This window comes from Barbatula barbatula (assembly GCF_947034865.1).
Source record: "Barbatula barbatula genome assembly, chromosome: 14".
NCBI classification, from domain to species: Eukaryota; Metazoa; Chordata; class Actinopteri; order Cypriniformes; family Nemacheilidae; genus Barbatula; species Barbatula barbatula.
Window position 1 is genome coordinate 5,225,719 of NC_136777.1, and position 23,892 is coordinate 5,249,610.

At 39.3% G+C, this 23,892-nt stretch overlaps 1 protein-coding gene across 4 annotated transcripts; it reads left to right on the top strand.

Annotated features, from left to right (window-relative positions):
• The first annotated feature begins 1,936 nt into the window (after positions 1–1,936).
• Positions 1,937–23,822, top strand: actn1 (actinin, alpha 1). 4 transcript variants are annotated; one of them, XM_079472285.1, is made up of 22 exons: positions 1,968–2,362; positions 9,334–9,448; positions 9,950–10,069; positions 10,730–10,816; positions 10,926–11,013; positions 11,155–11,233; positions 11,941–12,022; positions 12,587–12,672; positions 17,073–17,165; positions 17,538–17,768; positions 18,084–18,231; positions 18,333–18,483; positions 18,703–18,811; positions 18,893–19,033; positions 19,323–19,505; positions 19,834–19,968; positions 20,083–20,262; positions 20,699–20,845; positions 21,858–21,938; positions 22,180–22,245; positions 22,712–22,870; positions 22,971–23,822. In XM_079472285.1, exons 1-22 carry the CDS (start codon positions 2,222–2,224, stop codon positions 23,127–23,129), a joined length of 2,781 nt encoding a protein of 926 aa, XP_079328411.1. In that variant the 5' UTR covers positions 1,968–2,221; the 3' UTR covers positions 23,130–23,822. The 4 variants fall into 4 exon arrangements, with proteins under 4 accessions (XP_079328412.1, XP_079328413.1, XP_079328411.1 ...); XM_079472286.1 differs by lacking the exon at positions 22,180–22,245 and having other exon boundaries at positions 1,937–2,362; XM_079472287.1 differs by lacking the exon at positions 21,858–21,938 and having other exon boundaries at positions 1,942–2,362.
• Positions 23,823–23,892: the final 70 nt, after the last annotated feature.

The following is a 23,892-nucleotide window of genomic DNA, read 5'->3' on the forward strand; positions in this document are numbered from 1 at the left end:
AAAAGTTCCCCAGAACTGTTTGCTTCCCTAAATTATTTTCCTAAATATCTTCTTTCGTGTTCAACAGAACAAAGAAATTTATAAACGAAATGTCCCTAGTCAATGGTGGCCAAGAACAGTTTAGTTGTAAGCATTCTTCCAAACATATTTCTCTGTGTTCATTAGAACAAAGAAATTCATACAGATTTGAAACAACTTAAATAAAGAGAAGTTTGGTTTTGGGTGAACTGTTCCTTTAAGGTTACATTGGTGCCACATTGCTTTGTGGCAGTCCAGAAGAAGCTGAAACTTTCAGATTATTTTTTTTTCTCAATGATCTGCTCCTTAAAACTGCTTCAAGCGGGGTAGTGTTTCCTGTTTACATCATCTTTGAGAGGTTCCCATTCGGAGGTTTAAATTCTTCAAACTTTATCAGTAGCAGGACCGTGCTGTTTCAAGTCCTCCGAGCAAGTTTAAGATCTAGTCCAGACCTGTTGAATAACTCTGATATCACGTCCGGTCAGCGTTTTCCGCATACCAAAAACGCTGGCCTATTTTCCATTGACTGATTTATCTTCAACCCCTGCGACCAATTACACACACACCGCAAGGAAAGCTTCACGAAATACAGTGGCTGACACAAAAGCAGATTGAACAAAGTTGTGTTTTTGTTGGAACAAGTGGCGAGACAGCTATACTGCTGTGATGAAGACGCAGACTGAGATCTTTCTCTCACTGTCTGTGCGCTTCGATGTGTGACGTCACTTTCCTAAACATTCGTCCCTTGGAAGTTTGTCCATATAAGGAAGAGCGCCCCAGTTCAGTTCCAGTGCGCGCGCGCTTATTTCATACATGTCCCCGAAAACTTTCAAGTAAAATCCTAAAACAAACGAATAAATAGCACTTGTTTGTCTATTATAATTGTTTTATTATTAAATATATTATTGAAGTAGGCTATATAATCTTTATTTGAAATCAATAGAAATCGTTGGATTCTTTTTTACGCTGACATGTTTTTACACTGTGCGTGCACGCGGCAGCCCTGTAGGTGTTGTTATCTCCACCTGGAGGGGCTTTACCCTAAATGGCAGAGGCGTTCGGTCATCACACGGATTTTTTGAAGGCAAAAGACAACTTTGAGAAACATCTCACGTAACATCACGCTACGTATAACATGAGTAATTTGTTGCTATGTACCTTCACTGATATTTAGTGGTCAGAGTAGGTCTTTATTAGGCGAACATGTTTTCTGCGTGCGTCAGATAGCTGTTTAAACATGCCTTCAATAAACAAAACTAATCATCTCGGGCCACAGAAATAACCGCGAAGACTCAGGGGGTGAAATCATCACATTAAACTTCACAGCCTGTCTTCCCCACGGTAGCCTTTTATGTGATGAATACCAGGAATGTCCTCTGCCAAGTTACACCAGGAATGTCCTCTGCCAAGTTACGCCAGACATCATTGTGCAAAGGGTCTGACCACAGATGGCCTTGATCTGTAAAATATCTGACACAGCTTCCACTTTCACTCCTTTATCTATTTCCAATATCTATTCCCTCGGCATGAATGTTTCATAGGCTCATTACTTGTGAGACGATCAACGCGTATTATTTCTGCATGCACGTGGTAATCCCCACCGTATCCCCCCACTCTAAAGAGGAACCAAATGTCTGTTACCTGAGACACGGTGAGATAAAACAGGGTGTGGTCACCTATAAAGCGAGGAGGAACCTATTAAAGGATTTACTATAGCCAGAATTATTTACACATTATTAAAAAGGTAACAGTACACTAACCCCTAATTCAGGCAATTCATTTTAGTATAAGAAAACGTACCTAATTTAATTTTAATATGCAGACAACCCACACCAAATCTGACAATGAGATTAGCCAATCTGCATCGGTTCTTCGCGAACGGGCGGGTCTTAAGTCTCTACGCAGTAGCCAATCAGACACCTCACATCGTGTTTCTTTATATTTTTTCTGGTACTGTGAAGTTTTGCTGCCGATGCTCGTCCAGGAGGTTCTGCCTGCTCGCTGCTTAGGATAGCCGCCGTCAAAAAACGACAAAGGCACGGATTTTGAGCGAGTGAACGGGCGGCGAAAACGAGGCATCGAAAGGCGGCGAGCATACGGGGCCGTTAGTTCAGTGCACATCGTTTTAAGTGCGCACGGGAGTGTTTACTGCGCCGCGGCTGCGCTCTGTAGGAGAGAGAGACCGGAGGACCGGCAGTTCAGCATGGATTACCATCATCAACCTCAACAACAACATCATCATCACCATCAATACGACGGAGAAGAGCACGACTATATGAACCAGGAAAATGACTGGGACCGGGATCTTCTGCTCGACCCCGCTTGGGAGAAACAGCAGCGAAAGGTACGGTTTGATCTCTCCAGGGGTGTAAAGGATCACTGTGCAAACCTTCGAAGGTAAAAGTGTTACGAAACGTGGATACTAACGGGATATAACTGGAGAGTCAAAGAGACGTGTAATGTTTTGCACGGCGAAGCATGCATGCATTTGCTTCTTGGTAGATAGTGTTTCGTTATCACTGAGAGTTCTGTAATCAGGTTTTATAGATCGCACGGGACGCTATTTGTAAAGCATCAGTCTTTATTATAAGAAACTTGAAGAACATCTGTTGCGGAATAGCGCATGTTTTGTTCTCCCATCCGTCTGTTCATTCATTTGAGCGTTATTACGGGCCCGCCCCCAGTCAAACGATCCCGATCACCGGACACCGTGCGCCCACCTATTCCTCTCAGTGCGCGCAACAGATGTCAGCGCTGGAGATGTGGATGCGGCTCATATGATCCAGTGCCCGCGCACAGAGGACGAGCTCACTGTATTTTTACGGTCACGGCTCGCAGTGTCTGGCTTTTTAACGTGTGGCCCATGACAGTTCCGTTACGCATTCCGGTAGACCATTTGTTAGGGGGAGGGGGTGCATAAAATTCATTCTGACGCCGGATGTGACATTTTGCATACGAGTTTAAAAAGTATTTGAAATAGGAGTGAAACATTTGTTGCTCCCACACTCTTTTCCTCCCCTTTGGAAAACGGGGAGGAAAAAAAGAGTACTGGAATCTGCTGCGGTCTGGGCTGGGCTTGTCAGGGAGCGAGTCTGCCCAAAAATGGTAATAACAGACCCCGTACACTGCTGCTGGAAAACTTTCCCCGTTCCCTTTTTTTCCTTCCTCGAAAGCTTGTAGACTCCTGAATGATGTCATCAGCTACCGGCGGGAAAGACTCATGCTCAGGTATGCGCGGGTTCAGCTCACACAGCTATAAACCCATGATGATAAAATCCTCAACGTGTCAGACATGTTCAGATCTACCTAACCGTAAATTTACCCCTCAAGAAATTACGCATCAGTAGTTCAGGGTCATATTTTACATTGAGTGACACGTCAGCCATAAGTGTTGGGTCAATGGAAATCACATACACATACATTCACAGTTCACACTCAAATTGAAAAGCCCTGATGTGTTATTCCCATCTAGCACTGCATTGTATTAGACATGACCATCATTTTTAACAGTGTTCTTTAACAACAACCACATGCGCACACACTTTAAACACATCCAATGTGCTGCCCATTAAACACCCTCTGTGACTTTAATTATGCGTGGGTTTGTGTGTTTGTGTGTGTGTGTGTGTCAGACAAATTGGTTATTGTTCTGCATTCTGACAGGACTGAAAGGTCAGCAGTGAAGCAGAAGTCCGTTCTGCAAAGAAACACACACACACGTTGCAGGCCTAGAGGGCAGACCTGATCTCCATCTCACAAAAATGTCAGAGTTTTAAACATATGGGCTGAATCTGAACTTGAGTTAAGAAAGTGTGTGTGAAGGCATCTGACTGGCTGCAGTTTGTGTTTATACATGAAAAGTATTTCAGCAAGTTCAACCTTGACCAGGAGAATCAGTAAAACCAATTTTTTCATGAATTACCATCTGTGTATGTTCGTGCATCATGAGGAAAATCCCTTCAGGCCAGACAGGTGTGATGTGATTCAGAAGCATTATATATTTTTTGTCTTTTTCTCTCTCCTCATATAAGAAGTCAAGTGCCACACCCCATCCAAACTTTTCTCAATCGATCTAAGAGGTCACCGTTTCCTCCTCCAAAATATTAAAAGCCCCCAGACAAAGTTCTAATAGGTCTTAGCGTCCATCCTTTGTATTGTTGTTCACATTTTAGTGTATTTAAACTTCTATTCTTATTCATTCCTAAGCGTAAAGTATTATTTTCAATAAGCCCAGACGTATTAATAAGACTCCCTCATCCTCCATTTTTCATCAAACACCTGCACCAAATGTATGCCCAATTTTGTTGATCTAATGTTAAAATCTACCCAGTCAGGCCCATAATTAAACACATATCAATTTTGTCTGGCACAGACATTATACACTACCCCTGAGTTTTCAATGAGCTTGAAGGCAAATCTGTTGCCATGTATTCAAGACGTTTACCATGATACTATATTTTGGTAAGGCTTGAGCCTATTGAACCCTAATGTTGTTCAAACCTTTTTATGTTATGTTTTTCTTTTGGAACACAAAATATATTTTTGGGTGAACTGTCCCTTTAATTTCTTCTAGCCTTTAACCCTGGTGTTGGTCTTTGAAAAAATAGCAAATATTTCAGCTGTATTGAATATGTCAAAAGTAAAAGTAAAAACTTTTCAAACACTCACATTTTTTTATCTGAGAATCTAAACTGTTTTACGCCCACTGTGTATTTCTGTGGCTTTTTTAGGTTGATGTAAGGAAGGTGGTCTAAAACATCCTCCGAACTATTCAAAATACTGAGTATAAAACTGTATTTCTATAGCTTTTTTTTTTTGGTTGATGTAAGGAGGTCTAAAACCTCTTCTGTCTTTTTTCAATCCAAAGAACTACAGTATATGTCCTGCTTGTCTCAAGCCTTTTTATTTCTCTGTCACTTGTTCTCTCTCTCTATCTCTATTAGAGAGGGTAAGTTGAGTCTCCCACGAGACCCAATGCTTGTGTTTTAGTTGATCTGGGGTAAGTTTCCTGATATCTGTCACAGATCTCACAGTAAAGATGGGTTTACAACTCTCTGTGGAGACATTGACATGCATGTTTGTTTCTACATGTCAGCTTGGCCCACAGGGAAAGTCGAGACAAAAGAATATAAATTCTGTCTTTTAGAAATGTGCTAAATATACGTACAAATCTGAGAATATATTAAATTGAGTGAGTATTACACGGTGCAAGAATAATCCAACTAGCCAAAATAATTGAATATTTACTGAGAAAATGTGGTTGGTGACATGTGGGTTGCAGTGTAACAAAAGGGTTATATCTTGTCGTGCCCTTGTTGTCAGGATATGTACTGTACAACATCTACAAAAACGTAGAAAATGTTTCCATAAGCGAAGAAGCTGTGGGAAGCACATTGATGTGTGTCGGTGTGTGGACGATCCGTTCTTAAAAAGTTTTTATTGATTGTGTCCGACAGCTTTCACCCGAGGCTTTGTCGTTTGTACAGTCAAAAAGCATTTCAGGCTTTCTGTCTTGGTGAAAGTAAAACTCTTCATGCAAATTATGCATCACGTGCTTCATCTAACCTGATGATGTGCTCAAAACTTGGACTTTGTTCGTTGTGCCTGACTGACTGACTTATCCAGAACCAGGTGACATTATCTCATAGAAAACTCATACCCATAATGCAACCTTCCTCACTGCTTTAATCTGCTGCAGTGCTGGCTCACCAAAGCCAAGAGACTGTAAACATATAGAGAGTGTGTCTGAGGTTTAATTAATGTAAAAGCAGAGATCAGAGGGAGTCAGCGTTTAGCTCGAAACTCAAGCTCCTGGATCCTGAATATTGATACGATTATTAATGAGCCATTGAACTCTGGGTCTGTATGTTAATGTAAGAGACAGGCTCACCTTAGGAGGGTGTGGTATGTCTGTGTGTATAGGGGAAGCTGGATAATTTTGTGGAAATGAGACAGCTGTAGTGCTGTACGTGGATCAGCACTTCCTGTCTGGTGGAGACAGACAACAACAACAACCCACAAACAGATAAAGAGAAAAACGAAAGTAGATTTTACATTTTGTCCGTGTGCAATTCAGGACACTTAAAAAAGTAAAGATTTAAGGGCACAGTTTTTTTTATTTAAAGTATAACCAATAGCAATAGTTTTGTGTTCCTTAGCAGGCACTACCAATGAGATAGATAAAGAGATGGACAGACAATAACATTAAGCTTTTTATCCATTGTATGAATCCTTATGTCATGCTCTGTTAACACGTTTTACTACATACAGTATATTAAAGGTCCAGTGTGTCATTTTTTTGGAGGATCTAATGACAGAAATGCAATATAATATACAACTATGTCTTAAGAGGTGTGTAAAGAGCTGACACCTGCTGTTGGAGTGAGCCGTTGGCTGCAATTCGCAACCTCACCGCTAGAAGTCGCCAAATGTCATACACTGGACCTTTAGTGATAGTTCACTCAAAAATGAAGGTTCTTGATCATTTACCATCATGTCATTCCAAACCTGTGTTACTTTCTTTCTTCTGCCAATCACAAAATACGATATTTTGAAGAATGGTAACCAACATCAACCAGCACTGACTTCCATTTTATGGACACAAACCATTTCTTAGAATGTCTTCTTTTGTGTCATATAGTCATATACAGGTTTTGAGTGACATGATGGTGAATAAATGATGACAGAAATGTAATTTCTACTATCCCTCCAAACAGGATTTCTTTCACCGGTGCAGATGTAGCAATAATAAGTGTATTTTGCAGGCTATTTTGTCATTGTGTGCGTGTGGTCACCATTTTGTTTACACTGGTAGCATGTCACACCTGTCACACGCTGTACACCTGAGTAGGCTGAGCTAATAAAAGAAGCAAACAGGCCATATGTTGTGAGACGAGAGGTCTATAGATGCTTCTTTCTCATCCCTCTCACCTAGTTTGTGACACACATACAAAAACATTGAAATAAAACGCTTCCTTAAAAATATACTTTTTAGGACCACGTTGTAAGCAATGTTTTCACTACAGCTGTCAATAAACATCTATTTATGGGGGAAGTTTGTTTGTTTGTACGTGTGTGTTTTCGGACCTACTGTTTGTAGGTTTTTTGGCATTCGTAGTTGCTATAGCAACCCCCGGAGAAGAGCCGATGCATGCTGTATTTCACACTCGAGCAAGAAAGAGAGCAGTGAAAAGGAAAGGAAGGTATAAGTGGAAATAGAGGGTTAAAAGAAAAACAGAGCTACTCCCCCTTCAGCTGTAATGAAGATTTGTGTAGGTGTGAGGAAATCTAGCAGCATTCTTGTGCAGAGATCTGCTGCTTTTCTGACTGTATTTACATGCATTTGTGTATGCATGTACAGTATGCATGTATTTGCATAGCTTTGCGCATGTTCTGTGCGGTTTATTTGGGTTCGTCTGCATGCATGTGCTTAGTGTGCAATTCGTACATGTATGCTTACACACAAACAAACACTGGGGGCTCTTTTGTGTTGTTATATTAAGTGTGTATTATTAATGAGCTTTATATAAACTCAGTTGTATATAGTATATATGTCTTGGCATTGCTGTGTGTGTGTGTGGTCTCAAACAGCATCTTCTGACTGTCTCATCAATTTACCCACAGCTTGACTCGCATTTACCTCCAGACATTTCCATGTTACAGCGTTTCCTGCTAGAAGCTGCCAGATTCCACACTGTTTCTCAACTAGCCTACCCCTTGTTACCCATAATCCATTATTAAACCGCATTCCCAGACCACCCAACTGGAGTCGGTTGTATCCCGAATCCAGAATTTTCTCTTAATCTTTACGTCTACACACAATCCTAGCCCTCCTTGTACATATATAAAGAAAATTGTCTCTGATTCCCTTAAGCGGCATATCAATTGTATTACTGTGTGTATGTTTAGCTCCCGTTCTGCACCACAGCTGTTTCCCATCAGACCGCTAACATACCGAAGAATCCTGAAGCCACAGATACTCAGCGCTGCCATGACAACCTCCAGAGAACCCTCGCACTGCCTCGCTCTCTCTCCGTGTCAAAGTCATGGCATGATTGTAAACGATTACAGTATTATCCAAGCATTCAAGTATATGCGTAAAACAGGTGTATAAAAGGAAACGGGTTAAAAGGGATATATCAGAAATTAAACGCTCTCCTTAGTAAAAGAGGGATGCCAAAAAGAACACATACCCTCGTGATCACTTATGTTAGGCATGATTGACTCATTCACAGAATTTGGCCAAGCCAGCGCAGGGAGGTAATATGGAGGAAGTGGGGTTGATTCTATTAATCCTTAACTCTGTCTAGAGGAACTCATTATAAAGGGAAAAGGTGGGAAAGTCTGCCAAACCTGGTTCTCTTCCTGTCATGCTTGGAGGTGTTTTCATACATTAAAAGTCCTAAAGGCACAGCAGGAAAATGGCCTCTTTAATTGTAACATTGTGTCCTAACCAGCCGCTGAAGAGCAATTTGTCTGTGCACAAAACAAAAATGTGGCATGGTGTGAGACAAACTCAGATGAATATGAAAGAGCTTTTTAAGATCGTAGCTTTTACCGCATCAAGCTGGGAATGATTATTGAAAGAAACTCAATTATGACGGTTTGTGGCACTAAAAAAAAAAGAATATTGTAAGTGCACTTTCTGGGGAAAAGCTTTAACATTTATTTTATGATACTTTTAAAGTTGATGAAATACAGTATGGCTATGCCTGGCAGGATCGTAGACTATGGTATTAAACACATAGATGATATGGGTAAAGGATAAGTCTGAACAAACATTTGAATGTATTTACTGAAATTATGTTAAAAACACTTATATACAGCTGAAGAGCAATTTGTCTGTTCGCAAAACAAAAATGTGGCATGGTGTGAGATAAACTCAGATTTATATAAAAGAGCTTTTATTGTAGGACTGCATCAATCTGGGATGATTATCAAAAGAAACTAATTTATGACGGGTTTTGGCACTAAAAACTAATATTGTAAGTGCACTTCTGGGTGGGAAATTGACCAAATATGTTATAATATGATCTTTACTTAATTTCCTAATGATTTTTGGCATAGAAGAAAAATCGATAAATTTGGCTTTCACTAAAAACGTTCCCGTGCTAGTTAAAGATGGGAACCAGGATCACATATTATATTTAAAATAAAAAGTGTGTATATTTCGTCTAAATAATATCGTATTACTTTGTATTTCCAATTATAAGAATAAATGTATGTGCATTTTATTGTTAACTTTTATTTTTATTTTTGTATTGAATTTGCATTGTGTTTACTTCCTTCTTCTCATGTTCTTAATCTTGCTTGCAGACGTTTACTGCTTGGTGCAATTCTCATCTACGAAAGGCAGGAACGCAGATCGATAACATCGAGGAAGACTTTAGAGACGGTCTCAAACTCATGCTGCTCCTAGAGGTCATCTCAGGTCAGTAACCTAACAGCCTAAATTTGACACATAGAGCTTCAAATTGTGGTTTTCCTGTTTGTTTTGGTACAGCTGTTATTTGGGAAGCAATGGAAAGTTCGGAGGGCACAGCGATCAAATTCAAAGCGATTTTTGAAATTAATGCAATAAAAGCAATAAGCCCCACTTAGCTGTTATAAAATACGCTTGTAACCCACTGCTTCGCGGGGCATATAGCTTTTAAAAAACGGTTATTCCATATGCATAGCAAGATTAATAAAATTTAGGATATGTAATGCAGTCAGCCGTTATAAATGGGGGTATTTTATAACGGCTTAGAACTCGGCTCAACCAATCAGAGTCCAGCACCAGAACTGACCGTTTTATAAATGCAATTTGCACATTAGAAGCTGTATAAATTAGAGGAAAAGAAGATACGTTTGTATCTGTTTAAGTCACCTGAGAACAGACTTGTGACAATATTATGGAGCCCGAACATTCAGACTTTCTTTCCCTCTGCAGGAGAGCGCTTGGCCAAACCAGAGAGAGGAAAAATGAGAGTCCATAAGATCTCCAATGTGAATAAAGCTCTGGATTTCATCGCTAGCAAAGGAGTCAAACTGGTTTCTATTGGAGCAGAGGGTATGCCCCCCACCACCCATCAGTGACCTATATCCTGCAGGCTTCCAGGGTCACGAGTTCAGTGTTCCAGCATGTGGGATAAATAGTTATCAGATGCTCTGTCTGTGTTATATGTCCTTCTGTCTCGCTCATATCACATGTAGGCCCTCTCTCTTAAAGCAAGCTCAATAGATTACACATGTAATATATGTGTGATGTATATTAGATCTGCAGTATTTGACAGACTGTTATCTGGTCTCTCTCGCTCTCTCTCTCTCTCTCTAATCCAGAGCGGCATTCCAAACAGATTAGCCTTCACAGAATACTTTGCCTTAGTCAAATACTGTTACCAGTTTGTGTGTGTATGAGACTTGCAGGGCTGTTTCTGTGTGTGTTTGCGTTTCTGACATGAGATACACAGACACATTTACTGACGTGTGTCCGTATTATGGGATTAGTGTAGGAAGAGGAGGAAGGCAAACATGCACACACACACACACGCGTTTTTCTTGGATATCTAAATGGGGACTTCACATCTATAGTCCTTTTATTATAAGTACTGCAGAGTTGCCCTAAAGCTAAAATACAATTTTGTAACTTCGGTTTGAGAATAAATGAAATTAGGAGGATATTATTTGTTTAACTGTTAAGTGTTACGCTGGTGTGTTTGTTTCTGCTCAGAGATTGTTGATGGAAATGCTAAAATGACTCTGGGAATGATCTGGACCATCATTCTCCGCTTTGCCATCCAGGACATCTCGGTGGAGGGTATGTTGTGTTGACATTTAAAGGAAAACACAATGTACAGTTTATCTTTGAACTGTTATTGTTTGGGATTGTGTTTAATATGGTTGTGTGTATATGTGTGTGCGTACAGAGACGTCAGCTAAAGAAGGTCTTCTGCTGTGGTGCCAGAGGAAAACAGCGCCCTACAAAAATGTCAACATTCAGAATTTCCACATAAGGTAGACAGGAAATGAGCACCAGGAAGAAACATAGTCAATGATGGGAAAAGACTTAAGAGTGATAGTGATCTGCAACTGGATACTGATTTGGATAGTCATATATCACACCCCTCTCTTTCTCTATTTTTCTCTCTCCGTCAGCTGGAAGGATGGATTGGGGTTCTGTGCACTCATTCACAGACATCGCCCAGAGCTCATTGATTATGGTAAACTGCGTAAGGTGAGGCATTGCAACAAACTTGTGGCTATATACAGCTGGGTCCAAAAAACTGACACCACATAGAGAACCCGGGATTAACTATCTATTTAATACTTGGAATAATTGTTCTTTCTACCTGATTTTAAGATACTCTTTCTATTTTTAATCATGCTGGCTTATCAGATTTTGAATAAGGCAACCAATCACACTAAATGTAATACGTAAAGTGCTATTTTACGTAAATAAGTACAGTTTATACTAAAGGTACATTGTCTGAGCAAAAGTGGGTGGAGTAAAATGACTCTTTGCAAACAAAGCATCAATATATCAAGTTTCAATATATCAACTCAAATTTAATCATTACAAATAAATTTAAAGTGAAAATTGTTCAATTATAAATTTGCCTAAGCTACTGGTTTTTCAACCTCACGTACATGGGTCAATGACATTTAACAGACACTTATTATGTGGTATGACCAATAATATCAATAATTCTATTAAATTAGTAAAAAATATACATTTTGTGGCTGAAATATGATTCTCTGATACAGTATGCTTAAGTGAATGGTATCTTTCATATTAATATTAGCTGTATGCAATCACCAGAACTCAAAGAAATGCCAATACTTTGAAAATCCTTATACAGTACGTCATTGACCCACATGAATTTATACACACCAACAGTTTGAAAGAAAGGACCCATGTGTTGTTGTTTTCTTGCCCCTCAGGACGATCCAATGACTAACTTGAACACCGCCTTTGATGTCGCTGAGAAATACCTGGACATCCCTAAGATGCTGGATGCAGAAGGTATGACATAATGAGATAGACAGTTTTTCTGTGTTCCGCGTCCCTGTAAAACTAGGTTAGACCTCTAAATATAGAGCTGTAGGAGTCATGCAGGTACAGTATATGCTTGTGGAGGTTGAATTTCCGAAGCCGTGATTGTGGGTGTTTACTTAACATATGGCCTGTTTAAGCGTATTTGTTTCGTGTTTTCATGAGTATTTTAAGTGCTTTCAAGGCCCTGGTATTATTGGTTTTGTTCTTGTGGTGTCTTTTTAGACTTTTTGCCACCTAACTACAAAAACGTTATTTGGATTCTTAAAATCTTCGGTGCCTTGAAAGCATTGGTAGAGTGTCCTTCTCCTGAACGCAAAACTGAAATAAAATTTCCATTATATTTTATTTCAGCTTTGTGTTTTTGTGCAGCATATTTAAAATATGATGGTTCTGTTGTCTTCTTTCAAGTTTATAACCTTTTCTTTACACAGGAGGTCACCTCAGATGGGACTTACGTGTCTGTGTGTGCAATGCTCTGGTTATTAATTTATTCTCTCGTTACTTTAATATCACCCCCTTCTTTCTCTGCAGATATTGTTGGTACTGCCCGTCCCGATGAGAAGGCCATCATGACCTACATTTCTAGCTTCTACCATGCCTTCTCTGGGGCGCAGAAGGTATCACAGGGCACCGCCCCTCCCAATGTCCTAAACTTCTACACTCACCCTTTACGCCCCTCCCTTTCTGTTTCTGCTCACTGGGTTTAGTGATAACCGGTAGCAGAGATTACTGGATGTCGTGGTTTCCCTTACTGTGACTACTCTCCTAACAGTCCGTCTCTTTTTGACTCTTTGCAGCGCTAAGCTCCGCCCCTCAGGGCTCAGGCTCCTCCCACAGTCGCATGAGTCTTTCCACCTATTGCATGAGGGAAAATAAATCTTGCGATAAAGGCATGAGCGTGTCTCCAGTCTCCATAAAATACTTTAAAGGGTCAAATGTTTTGACGTTCTTGAGACCGCTTCATGCCTTCTATCATTTCTGTGGAACCGTGGCCGTTTACCTTTGAGTCTTTGCAGTCTTTTACTCTGTGCTTTTTTCTCTCCCTTCATCTTCCCTTTCTGTTCTCTCCCTCTTCCCGCTCTCTTTCCCTGGGCAGATATCGTTAGTACGTTACGTCCCGACGAAAAGGCCATCATGACATATGTGTCATGTTACTACCACGCGTTCTCAGGCAAACAGAAGGTGAGCGCAGACTGACAACAACCGATCAGAGCTTTCACTTCACCCACTTCAACCCAGTAAATTCACAACAACCAATCAGATGTTTGCTTTTAGGCCCCACAACTCAGATTCCTGTTTAAAGACAAAAAGATCTCATACAGACATTACAGACAGTTTTTCTGAACCGTGATGGTACAATAGTCTCTGATGATGTCATCAAAACAAATATCTCATTGTGGCATAACACTAACTTCCTGTTTAGTTGTGGGATTGTGCAACGATATTACTGAACATCATACAAATCAGATTAAGGTCAGTTTTCATGGTCAAATATACACAAGGCACAGTTAATTGTGTTTCTCTCTAATCTTTCTAATAATATAATAATATACCCACCTTAGCATCTCCACACTGTACACATTCACACAGCTTTTCTAAAGCAACTGTCACACTGTTTACTAAAAGATTAAAATATATGCTGACTGAACTTTTATCTTGCACCGCATATTTACACAGAATTTAGAGGTGTGCCGACAGCCAGCGTAGCTCTGCGGTATAAAGTCAGTCTAGGGTCAGTTTCGAAAGACTCACAAAAGCTGTAAAATCAGACAGACTGGTGGATTTAAGTGGAGTAAGTATGCTTCTCACTTACAGGATGAAAGTTACTAGTTCACCGTGCTGAATCATCACATCCAGCTGGGTTCCCTCAACTCTGTGTGAGCGTTTCAGAGCTGATGACTAACATTCCCCTGTAAACAGTTTCGACAGGCTGGTTGTGTTTATGTTCTCATATAATCTCTGCATACTCTAATCCGGCTGCTCTTATAAAGCTGCATTAATTTAAGTATGTGGTGGAACTGTAAACTTACCAGTCACTGCATCTGACACACAAACATAGACTTACAAGAGTCCGTTTGTGGATCTTTTAACTGAAGTGATACAGGTTTCGTATTTGAATAACAAGCTAATTCAGTGCCTGTTACTTAGAAAAAAACACTATGTCTCATTGACATGTAGACTAAAAACTCAGCTACTGTGTATAGATAACTTTTATGTCTTGAAAGTGACGTTCCTTTTGCATTTGTTGATTTATGTATTGCTTAGTGTAATTTTTTTTTTTTTGTTCTTTTATAAGCCATTGGTATAATGTTTTGTCAGCACAGAATTACTATATAAGAAATTTAAAGAGTTAAAGAGGGATAGACAGTTCACCTTAAAATAAGAATTCTGTCATCATTTACTCACCCTTATGTCATTTCAAATCTGTATGGCTTTCTTTCTTTGGCAGAATACAAATGAGGATATTTTGAAGAATGTTGGAAAAACCTTTGACTTTCATTGGTGTCCATACAATAGAAGTGAATGGGGACCAAGAGTTTTTGTTTACCAACATTCTTCAAAATATCTTCTTTTGTGTTTTACAGAATAAAGAAAGTCATGCAGGTTTAAAATGAAAAGAGGGCGAGTGAATGATGAATTTTCATTTGTGGTGAACTGTTCCTTTAATTTCATGTTTAAGAGTGTGACTGATTTTTTTATAAAACTGAAAACTAAAATTATGTTTACACTTCATGATTTTTATCTTTCTTTCAATAGTTTTTTTCGAATTACAAATTAAGTTTTATGGAATAAAATAGAATGGCACAGGTTATTGAAGTATTGAACACGCTTACTGAAATTTATTTAATACTTTGTACAAAAGCTTTTGTTGGTCATGACAGCTTCAAGGCGTCTCCTGTATGGAGAAATTAGTTGAATGCATTGCTCAGGTGTGATTTTGGCCCATTCTTCCACACAAACTTTTACATTTAGTAATTCAGCAGATGCTTTTATCCAAAGCGTCTTAAAAAGAGTTCAGGGAGCAATAAGCGATATGTCATAAAAGAGCAATAGTACGATAGGTGCTAATACAAAGTTCCTAGTTTAAACAAAAGCTTGACCACTACCAGTTGTTTTTTCTCCTCATTTGTCTGTCAAGTATTCAAAGAAAATAAATGGGTTTTAAGTAGTTTTTTGAAGTTTGTGAGAGATGTGGTTGACCGGACCGCGTTGGGAAGAATGTTCCACCAGGAAGGAGTTGTAAAGGAGAATGAACGGGAAAGCGATTTAATGCCCTTATGAGAAGGCAAAAGAAGGCGCCGCTCGTTTGCTGAACCCAGGGTTCTTGATGGGGTGTAGGAGGGTGTGAAAGTATGCCGGTGCAGATCCAGTGATAGTCCTGTAGGTAAACATCAGTGACTTGAATCTGATACGGGCTTCAACCGGTAGCCAGTGGAGAGAGATGAAACAGTCTTCAAATCTTGAAGGTTCCGTGGGCCTATGAACTCTGATCTTTAGTACTTTCCATAGATTTTCAAGTCAGATGATTGACTGGGCCATTCTAGCAGCTTTATTCTCTTTCTCCAATTGAGAGTTTCCTTGGCTGTGTTTTTGGGATCATTGTCTTTCTGAAATGTCCAACCTCATTTCATCTTAATCATTCTGGTAGATGGCAGCAGATTTTTATCAAGAATGTCTCTGTACATTTGTCCATTCATCCTTATATAAAGTTAGCCAGTGCCGTATGATGAAAAACAGCCCCACACCATGATGTTCCCACCTCCAAACTTCACCATTGGTATGGTGTTTTTTGGGTGATGTGCAGTTTTGGATTTGACATCCAAACATGGTTTGTATTATGGTATCCAAAGTCCAGACTATATTCTCCCAGTATTTCACAGGCTTGTCTAAATGTTGTGCAGCAAACTTTAAACAAGCTTCAACATGTTTTTCTTCAGCAATGGAGTCTTTTGTGGTGAGCGTGCATACAGGCCACTGCGGTTGAGTGTGTTACTTATTTTCTCTGAAACAACTATACCTGTTAATTCCAGGACTTTCTGAAGTTCTCCACAAGTGGTCATTGGTTCTTGGACCACTCGTCTAATTTTTGTATTTTTTTGTAAATTTTTTCTGTCAGAAATCTTGCGAGGAGCACCTGGTCGTGGTTGGTTTATGGTGAAATTATGTTCTCTCCACTTCCGGATTATGGCCTCAACAGTGCTCACTGGAATATTCAGAAGTTTAGAAGATCCTTTTATATCCAATGCCATCAGTATGTTTTGCAACAATAAGCTTGCGACGGTCTTGAGAGAGCTCTTTGCTTTTACCCATTATGAGGTGACACCTTGGTAATGAGACACCCTTTTATATGCCATCAGTTGGGGCTGAACCACCTGATGTTCATTTCCGTTGACAAGGGGCAGGATTGCTTTCTAATTACTGATAGATTTCAGATGGTGTCTTGGCTTTCCATGCCTTTTTGCGCCTCCTGTTCTTCATGTGTTCAATACTTTTTCCCTACCTCATTCCATTTTATTATACAATTTGTTAATTTGTGAACTTATTTGTTATCTTTTCTCTGTGTATATTGATTCTTTGGAATGTTACCGACATCTGGTGAAAATGTTACTTTAACAGTACCTTGAGAAATATATTTACTTAGAAAAATGGTGACGTGTTCAATACTTATTTTACCCGGTGTATATAAATATATACTAGGAGCACACTGGTTTTTCACTAGTTAAAAAGAAAATGCCTGAAAAAAACATAAATAACTGCCGTCGGAAGACAGATCCGAGTTTAATATCACTGCAATTGCTAAACTCAGCTTGTCATTGCTTTCCCCTCTTCCTTTCTGGCTTTTATACTTCAAAATCACTTCCTTTTGCCTCGCCATCCTCTCCATACATACAATGAAATAGGGTTATATTACATTCAAAATAGCAGCTGTTTGGTAACTCTAGAGACTTGAGCATCTTAGCTCTAATGCGGTTTCCACAGAAACAGATGCAGATTCACTCTGTCTTTCCCTCCTCAGGCCGAGACGGCAGCCAATCGGATCTGCAAAGTTTTGGCTGTCAATCAGGAGAACGAGCAGCTGATGGAAGATTATGAGAAACTAGCCAGTGATGTGAGCACACTCATTCATGTCTTTTCCTGATCAATCCTGTTCACTCATCTCCTCGTCTCTCCTCTCCTGTCGTCTACATATGTGCTCATTTAGGGCCATGTTTGATTGTTAGAAATACTTAACAGAAGACTCCAGATGGTCTCCATTTATCTCAAATGTAGATTTCAGGCCTGGAAAGGTCATGGAAATAAATATGGTTACGGTAAAAAATAATGGAAACATATTTGTAACACGGTTTAATAACTCTCTCTCTTTGTCTTTTTGTATCTCCTCATCTATTTTGTTCATTCTGTGTGTTCCCGATTTTTTCCCATTGATCATTTTTGTCTTTTTCCTCTTTTTGGTGTCCTTGTCTTTTTTGTGTTTGTCCAGCTCTTGGAGTGGATTCGCAGAACCATCCCATGGTTGGAGAACCGCATTCCTGAAAACACAATGCAGGGCATGCAGCAGAAGTTGGAGGATTTCCGGGACTATCGGCGACTTCACAAACCACCAAAAGTTCAGGAGAAATGTCAACTGGAGATCAATTTCAACACACTGCAAACCAAATTGCGTCTCAGCAACCGGCCCGCATTTATGCCCTCGGAGGGGAAGATGGTCTCGGTGAGCACAGAAACACAAACTTTGTATCCAGTTTAGTTGATAAAGTCATTGATCTTCATGTTGACCTTCAGTTGCGCTTGTTCTGAATGAAGAAACATTGCTCAGTGACCTTTCTCCACAAACTGTCTCAGTGTGGATGTGGGTTATTTGCATTGTATATTAACCCGTAACAAGCAAACAGATTTGTCAATGTGAAAATAAAGTGAACCCGCATCGCTTTGCAAAAATAGCCTTATAAGATATAGAACATTCAACTTTTTTAAGAGTTACAATTGAATACAATTAAATTCTGTAATTAATCTTAAATGTTTGTAGGATATTTCCAATGCTTGGGGGGCTCTAGAGGGAGGAGAAAAGGGTTATGAAGAATGGCTATTGAACGAGATCCGCAGACTCGAAAGACTTGATCATCTCGCTGAGAAATTCCGCCAAAAAGCCACCATCCACGAGGCTTGGACCGAAGGTATCATTACATAAACAAACAAACAACAATTTTTGGTTTATAAAAAATACATTGTGCGCCCATTCACCTGTGTTGTGCTTTATCTTTGCTGTCCCCTTTAGGTAAGGAGGAGATGTTGCAGCAGAAAGACTTTGAGACAGCATCCCTGTCTGACATCAAAGCTCTACTGAAGAAGCACGAGGCATTTGAGAGCGACCTTGCGGCTCATCAGGACAGAGTGGAGCAGATCGCTGCCATCGCACAGGAGCTCAAGTCAGTTAACACACGAAAAAACCAGAACCAGACACTATATCATTCATTACATGAAAATAAAATTCTGTCATTAACAAATGGACTAAGGTAGAATTTTAGGTTTAAAACAAAGACATCAAAATGACTTCATTTTCATTATTGGGTGAACTGTTCTTTTAAAAATTAAAAATGTTGTTCTATACAGATACTGTATATAGATCTTTCTCTCTCTCTGTATAGTGAGTTAGAGTACTATGACTCTCCCAGTGTAAATGCTCGCTGCCAACGGATCTGTGATCAGTGGGATTCCCTGGGAGTTTTGACACAGAAACGCAGCGAGGCCTTAAAGGTAAAACATGTTAAAACACCATCAGCTGCAGTGAATGGTTTTGGTTGCTGGTTCTAATTAGTTCTCTGTCTCTTTCCTCAGAGGACTGAAAAACTGTTGGAAACAATTGATCAGCTGTACCTGGAGTTTGCCAAAAGGGCGGCGCCATTTAACAACTGGATGGAGGGAGCCATGGAAGACCTGCAGGATACTTTTATCGTCCACACAATTGAGGAGATACAGGTACTTCACATTCATCTATCATTTAGTTATTCATTTTTGCCTATTCATTCATCGATGAACCAGGACTTTTGAATAAAATCTTTCATTTATTGATAGAATCATTGAAATATGCACACTTTAACTCATTTCTCAGTCTGTTAAATTATCAGTCCATTGAATCATTTTTGCACAAATACACTTACGCATTTATTTAGTAATATATCAAATGGAAGTTTTTAAGCTCAGTGTAAAAGTATAAGGTTAAAAGTTACAGTGGGAAACTCTTTTCTCTTGTGTGTGTGTGAATCAGGGTCTCAGCACAGCCCATGAGCAGTTTAAAGCCACTCTGCCTGAGGCGGATAAGGAGAGACAGGCCATCCTCGGCATCCATAATGAAATTGCTAAAATTGTGCAGACATACCACGTCAACATGGCTGGCACCAACCCATACACCACCATCAACCCCCAGGAGATCAACACCAAATGGGATAAGGTTGGAACACAGTTCCACTTCAGAAAGTAAAGCTATGTTGGAAAAACAGTAGCGAATCAGTTTTCAGACCAGGAAAGAAAAGTACATATTTTAAATTCAATAAAGTAATAAAGCATACTAAATAAAATATAAATAAGTGTAAATATAATTGTTTGGGAAATGAATCATACTAAAAATACAAGATATAAAAAAAGCTATCAAATTAAACATGAGTTTAAATTCAATAAAATAGTTCAATGTTTTATATGTAAGATATAGTATAAGATAATGTTTCATAAATTTAAGGAAAATATGCTTAATTCATCTCTACACACACTCTCTCTTTCAGGTGCGTCAATTAGTACCCCAGAGAGATCAGGCTCTGATAGAGGAACATGCCCGTCAGCAGAATAATGAGAGACTGCGCAGACAGTTTGCTAATCAGGCCAATGTCATCGGGCCCTGGATTCAGAACAAGATGGAGGTGATACACGACCTTTAATAACAGATAATAAATAGCATTCAAAGGATGTTGTGGACACTGAGGCCAGATTGTGTCGTTCTGTTATCTTAATTGTTTTTTAATCGCCGCGTTTAGGAAATCGGACGGATCTCGATCGAAATGCACGGCACCCTGGAGGATCAGCTGACCCACTTGCGGCAGTACGAGAAGAGCATAGTCAACTACAAACCAAAGATTGACCAGCTAGAGGGAGACCACCAACTCATACAGGAAGCGCTTATTTTCGACAACAAACACACAAACTACACAATGGAGGTATTGAGACACTTTAACTCTCAAATACTGATTTAACATGTTAAAGGTCCAGTGTATTACATTTTGCGGCATCTAGTGGTAAGGTTGCAAATTGCATCCAACGACTCACTCAACCCCTCCCTTTAGAGGCACTACGGTGGCTCACACAGGACTAAGATGTTTTACGAAACGCGCTATGTAGAGCAGTTTGACTGTTTAGGGCTCCTTTAGAAACAACATTGCGAATTCCATGTAAGAGGACCCGTGGTGTATATAGATAGAAATAGCTCATTCTAAGGTAATATAAACATAACGCTTCATTATGTAAGGTCTTTATACACCTCTGAAGACATAGTTATGTATATCATATTGCATTTCTGTCAATAGATTCTCCAAAAAATGACACACTGGACCTTTAAACACCCAAGTGCATCTGACGTCTGTTTTTTCTCTGTAGCACATCCGTGTGGGATGGGAGCAGCTTCTTACCACCATCGCTCGCACCATTAATGAGATCGAGAACCAGATTCTGACACGTGACGCCAAAGGCATCAGCCAGGAACAAATGAATGAGTTCAGAGCCTCGTTCAACCACTTCGACCGAGTCAGTATCACACCGCACAGTCCAGTACAATACAGCTGTAAAAATTTCATAACAGTAGGATTTCTGAAACCATAACACATTCACTTTATCCAGAAGAATGAAAGAAGAAATCAGAACAGATGGTACAGCTGAGCATAGTACTGCTGCTCAGAGTAATGTAATAACACACACACACATATACAATCATGTTTTAGTTAAGATGCTTGCGCTCTTTTAAAAGTCAACTTTATTTTTCATTGTCAAAAAAAGACATACAAAGGACTGAAATTCCATTTTCATTAAAGTTATTTACATATTTTCATTGTAGTATAAACAATACGCAGATGAAAGAGCAGCAACGTTTTTTAAAATCTTTTTTGTGTGTGGTAAGACTTGACTGATAGTATTTAAATGTGACAGAAATTATCATAAAAAATAACAAAAGCATTATTTAAATCTTTTTTACTCAAAATGTTAAATTTAGGAATATTTTATGTTTTTATTATTATGGAGACCTATTAAGGAGTCCTTGGCACATTCATCAGTCAAAATGGCCATAACTCGCATTAATAATGTGTAATTTTTAAGTCTCTTGAGTTTTTACATTGACAGTGATAGCTTTGTACAATTGACCTGTAAACAGAGTTGAATTGTTGGATATGTCTCCCGTACGAGCACTAGATTAAACACTGCCATGCTACACCTTAACGGCACACTAAAAACCCACACAATCCTGCAAAAGAAACTGAAACACAATTTAACATTGTTAAAACGACACAGCAGAGTTAACAGAGCACAGCACCACAACTCAGATCACTCTCACAGTAACTCTTCCCCTCACTCATAGCACAATATTGCACAGTTTGTTCTAACGGTTGTGCACTTTTTTCTGTCTTCTCGTTTGTCACTTTGCCACTGCATGGATCAACACCCTCTTCCACCCCTCCACACGTCTGCATGACATTCCCTCACCCCCACACATGTGTGCTGCATGTCCACGCTGCTGATCTCTGACCACGGCTCCGACGCCCAGGATCACTCGGGCACGCTGGGCGCAGAGGAGTTCAAAGCCTGCCTTATCAGTCTGGGCTTCGATATCGGGAACGACGCGCAGGTACACACACACCAACACCAGCCAGGGAGTCCTGTCATTAACCTCTCTTTTTGTTTTGTTTTTCTGTTCTCTCTTTCCTATTTTTCCGCTCTCACGTTTTTCACTTTCCGAACATGTCCTTTGAAATCTTCCTCTAAAATGTTTTCTTACAATTCTTCTTTGCTTTTCCCATCCTTTTCCCCTTCATCAAACTTTTCTTCACTGCTTCTTGGTTCTGTTTGTCCATTGTGGGTTCCTGTAGAAGAAAACAGGCATGATGGATGCAGAAGACTTCCGAGCCTGCCTCATCTCCATGGGTTATAATATGGTAAAGCAGAGAGTTAAAATCTCAACGGGTTTTAATCAGGTTGAAAGGAGTTATCATGTACATGTGTTCAAATCTATTTAAACAGTTAAATTATCCATGGATTATAATCTAGTTTTATTTTTTTATAATGAAAGTATAATCAGGCAAAGATTAGAATACTTTTATCTACATTTTTAATAATCTACATGTGTAAACTGGTTATGATTAGAGGCAGAATCTATCCGAGTAATAATCTATGTAATCTACATATAATCTATAATTCTAGAATTTTTAATCTGAATCTGAATTTATCATCTGAAATGTACCTATAAAGTATTTATGCTAACACAATTAGAAACATAACACATTTTATAGCTTTAATGGTGTTAACATTTCATTGTAATAATTTTATATGAATAATTATTATTAGATGATAATATTACCAGTAATTATTCTATTATTTATTATTTTTTCTAAATTGTTTCAGGGAGAGGCAGAGTTTGCTCGCATCATGAGCATTGTGGATCCTAACAGACTTGGAGTGGTCACATTCCAGGCTTTCATAGACTTTATGTCTCGTGAGACCGCAGACACAGACACTGCTGATCAGGTCATGGCATCATTTAAAGTCCTTGCTGGAGACAAGGTACGACATATTTATGTTCCTCTTAATTCAACAACAAAGAGGTTAAAAGTATTACAATGTCACATGAAGATTATAATTAATCTCAAACTTGTTTTTGTAGAACTATATCCTGGCAGATGAGCTGAGGCGTGAACTTCCTCCCGACCAGGCTGATTATTGCATCGCCCGCATGACGCCTTACACCGGCCCTGACGCCATGCCAGGGGCTCTCGACTACATGTCCTTCTCCACCGCCTTGTACGGGGAGAGTGACCTCTGAACCATGACCCTTGAATATGTTGTCACTCTGCCTTCTGATAAAAACACCGAAAATTTAAACAAAAACACGCATATTCATACACACACACACAAAGCTCGCACACTATGAGAGTAAAAGTGGTTCTTCAAGCAGTGCAGCAGAACTGGTCCCACATCAGCCAATCAGAGCATCTTTCTTAATGGCGTTCAATCATTTTTAGATCCTCTCAGCCCCGCCCTATCCTGTTTGTCATATACAACTTCCTTCTCTTTCTCCAGACATGTTTATAAAGTCTGTTTTGCCTATCTTGAGGATTTTTTATCCAGAAAGTGTAAATCCGTGTGAGTCGACCAGTCACAGAGATGCAGTTAAGTTGCTTTATGTATCCGGTCTGACCCCTGTGAAACGGCATGACCATGTGGTTCTGATTGATCTGCTTTTTATATACATTAATGCTAGTGATGGGATTTTCCAATGTGATGGCAAATCAGACTTCATAAACAGACCTTTCCCTTTCCGCTTCCAGGCACAACATTGAAAACTTCCCGTGGGAGGAATGTTTTCTGTATTTTTACTCCTTATTTCGTTTGTTTGTTTTTCCTCTTCATAAAGGAATAAAGTTAACATATTTTATTATACAAAACAAAAAAATGGTATTTTTCTTCACTTGATTCAAAAAATTGAGTAATAAATTTAAATAAAGAAACAATCACAGTTGTGTGTGTTTGTGTTTTTAATGGCCAGTCATGAATGCAAAGAAGTATTCGCCAAATGGAATGATACT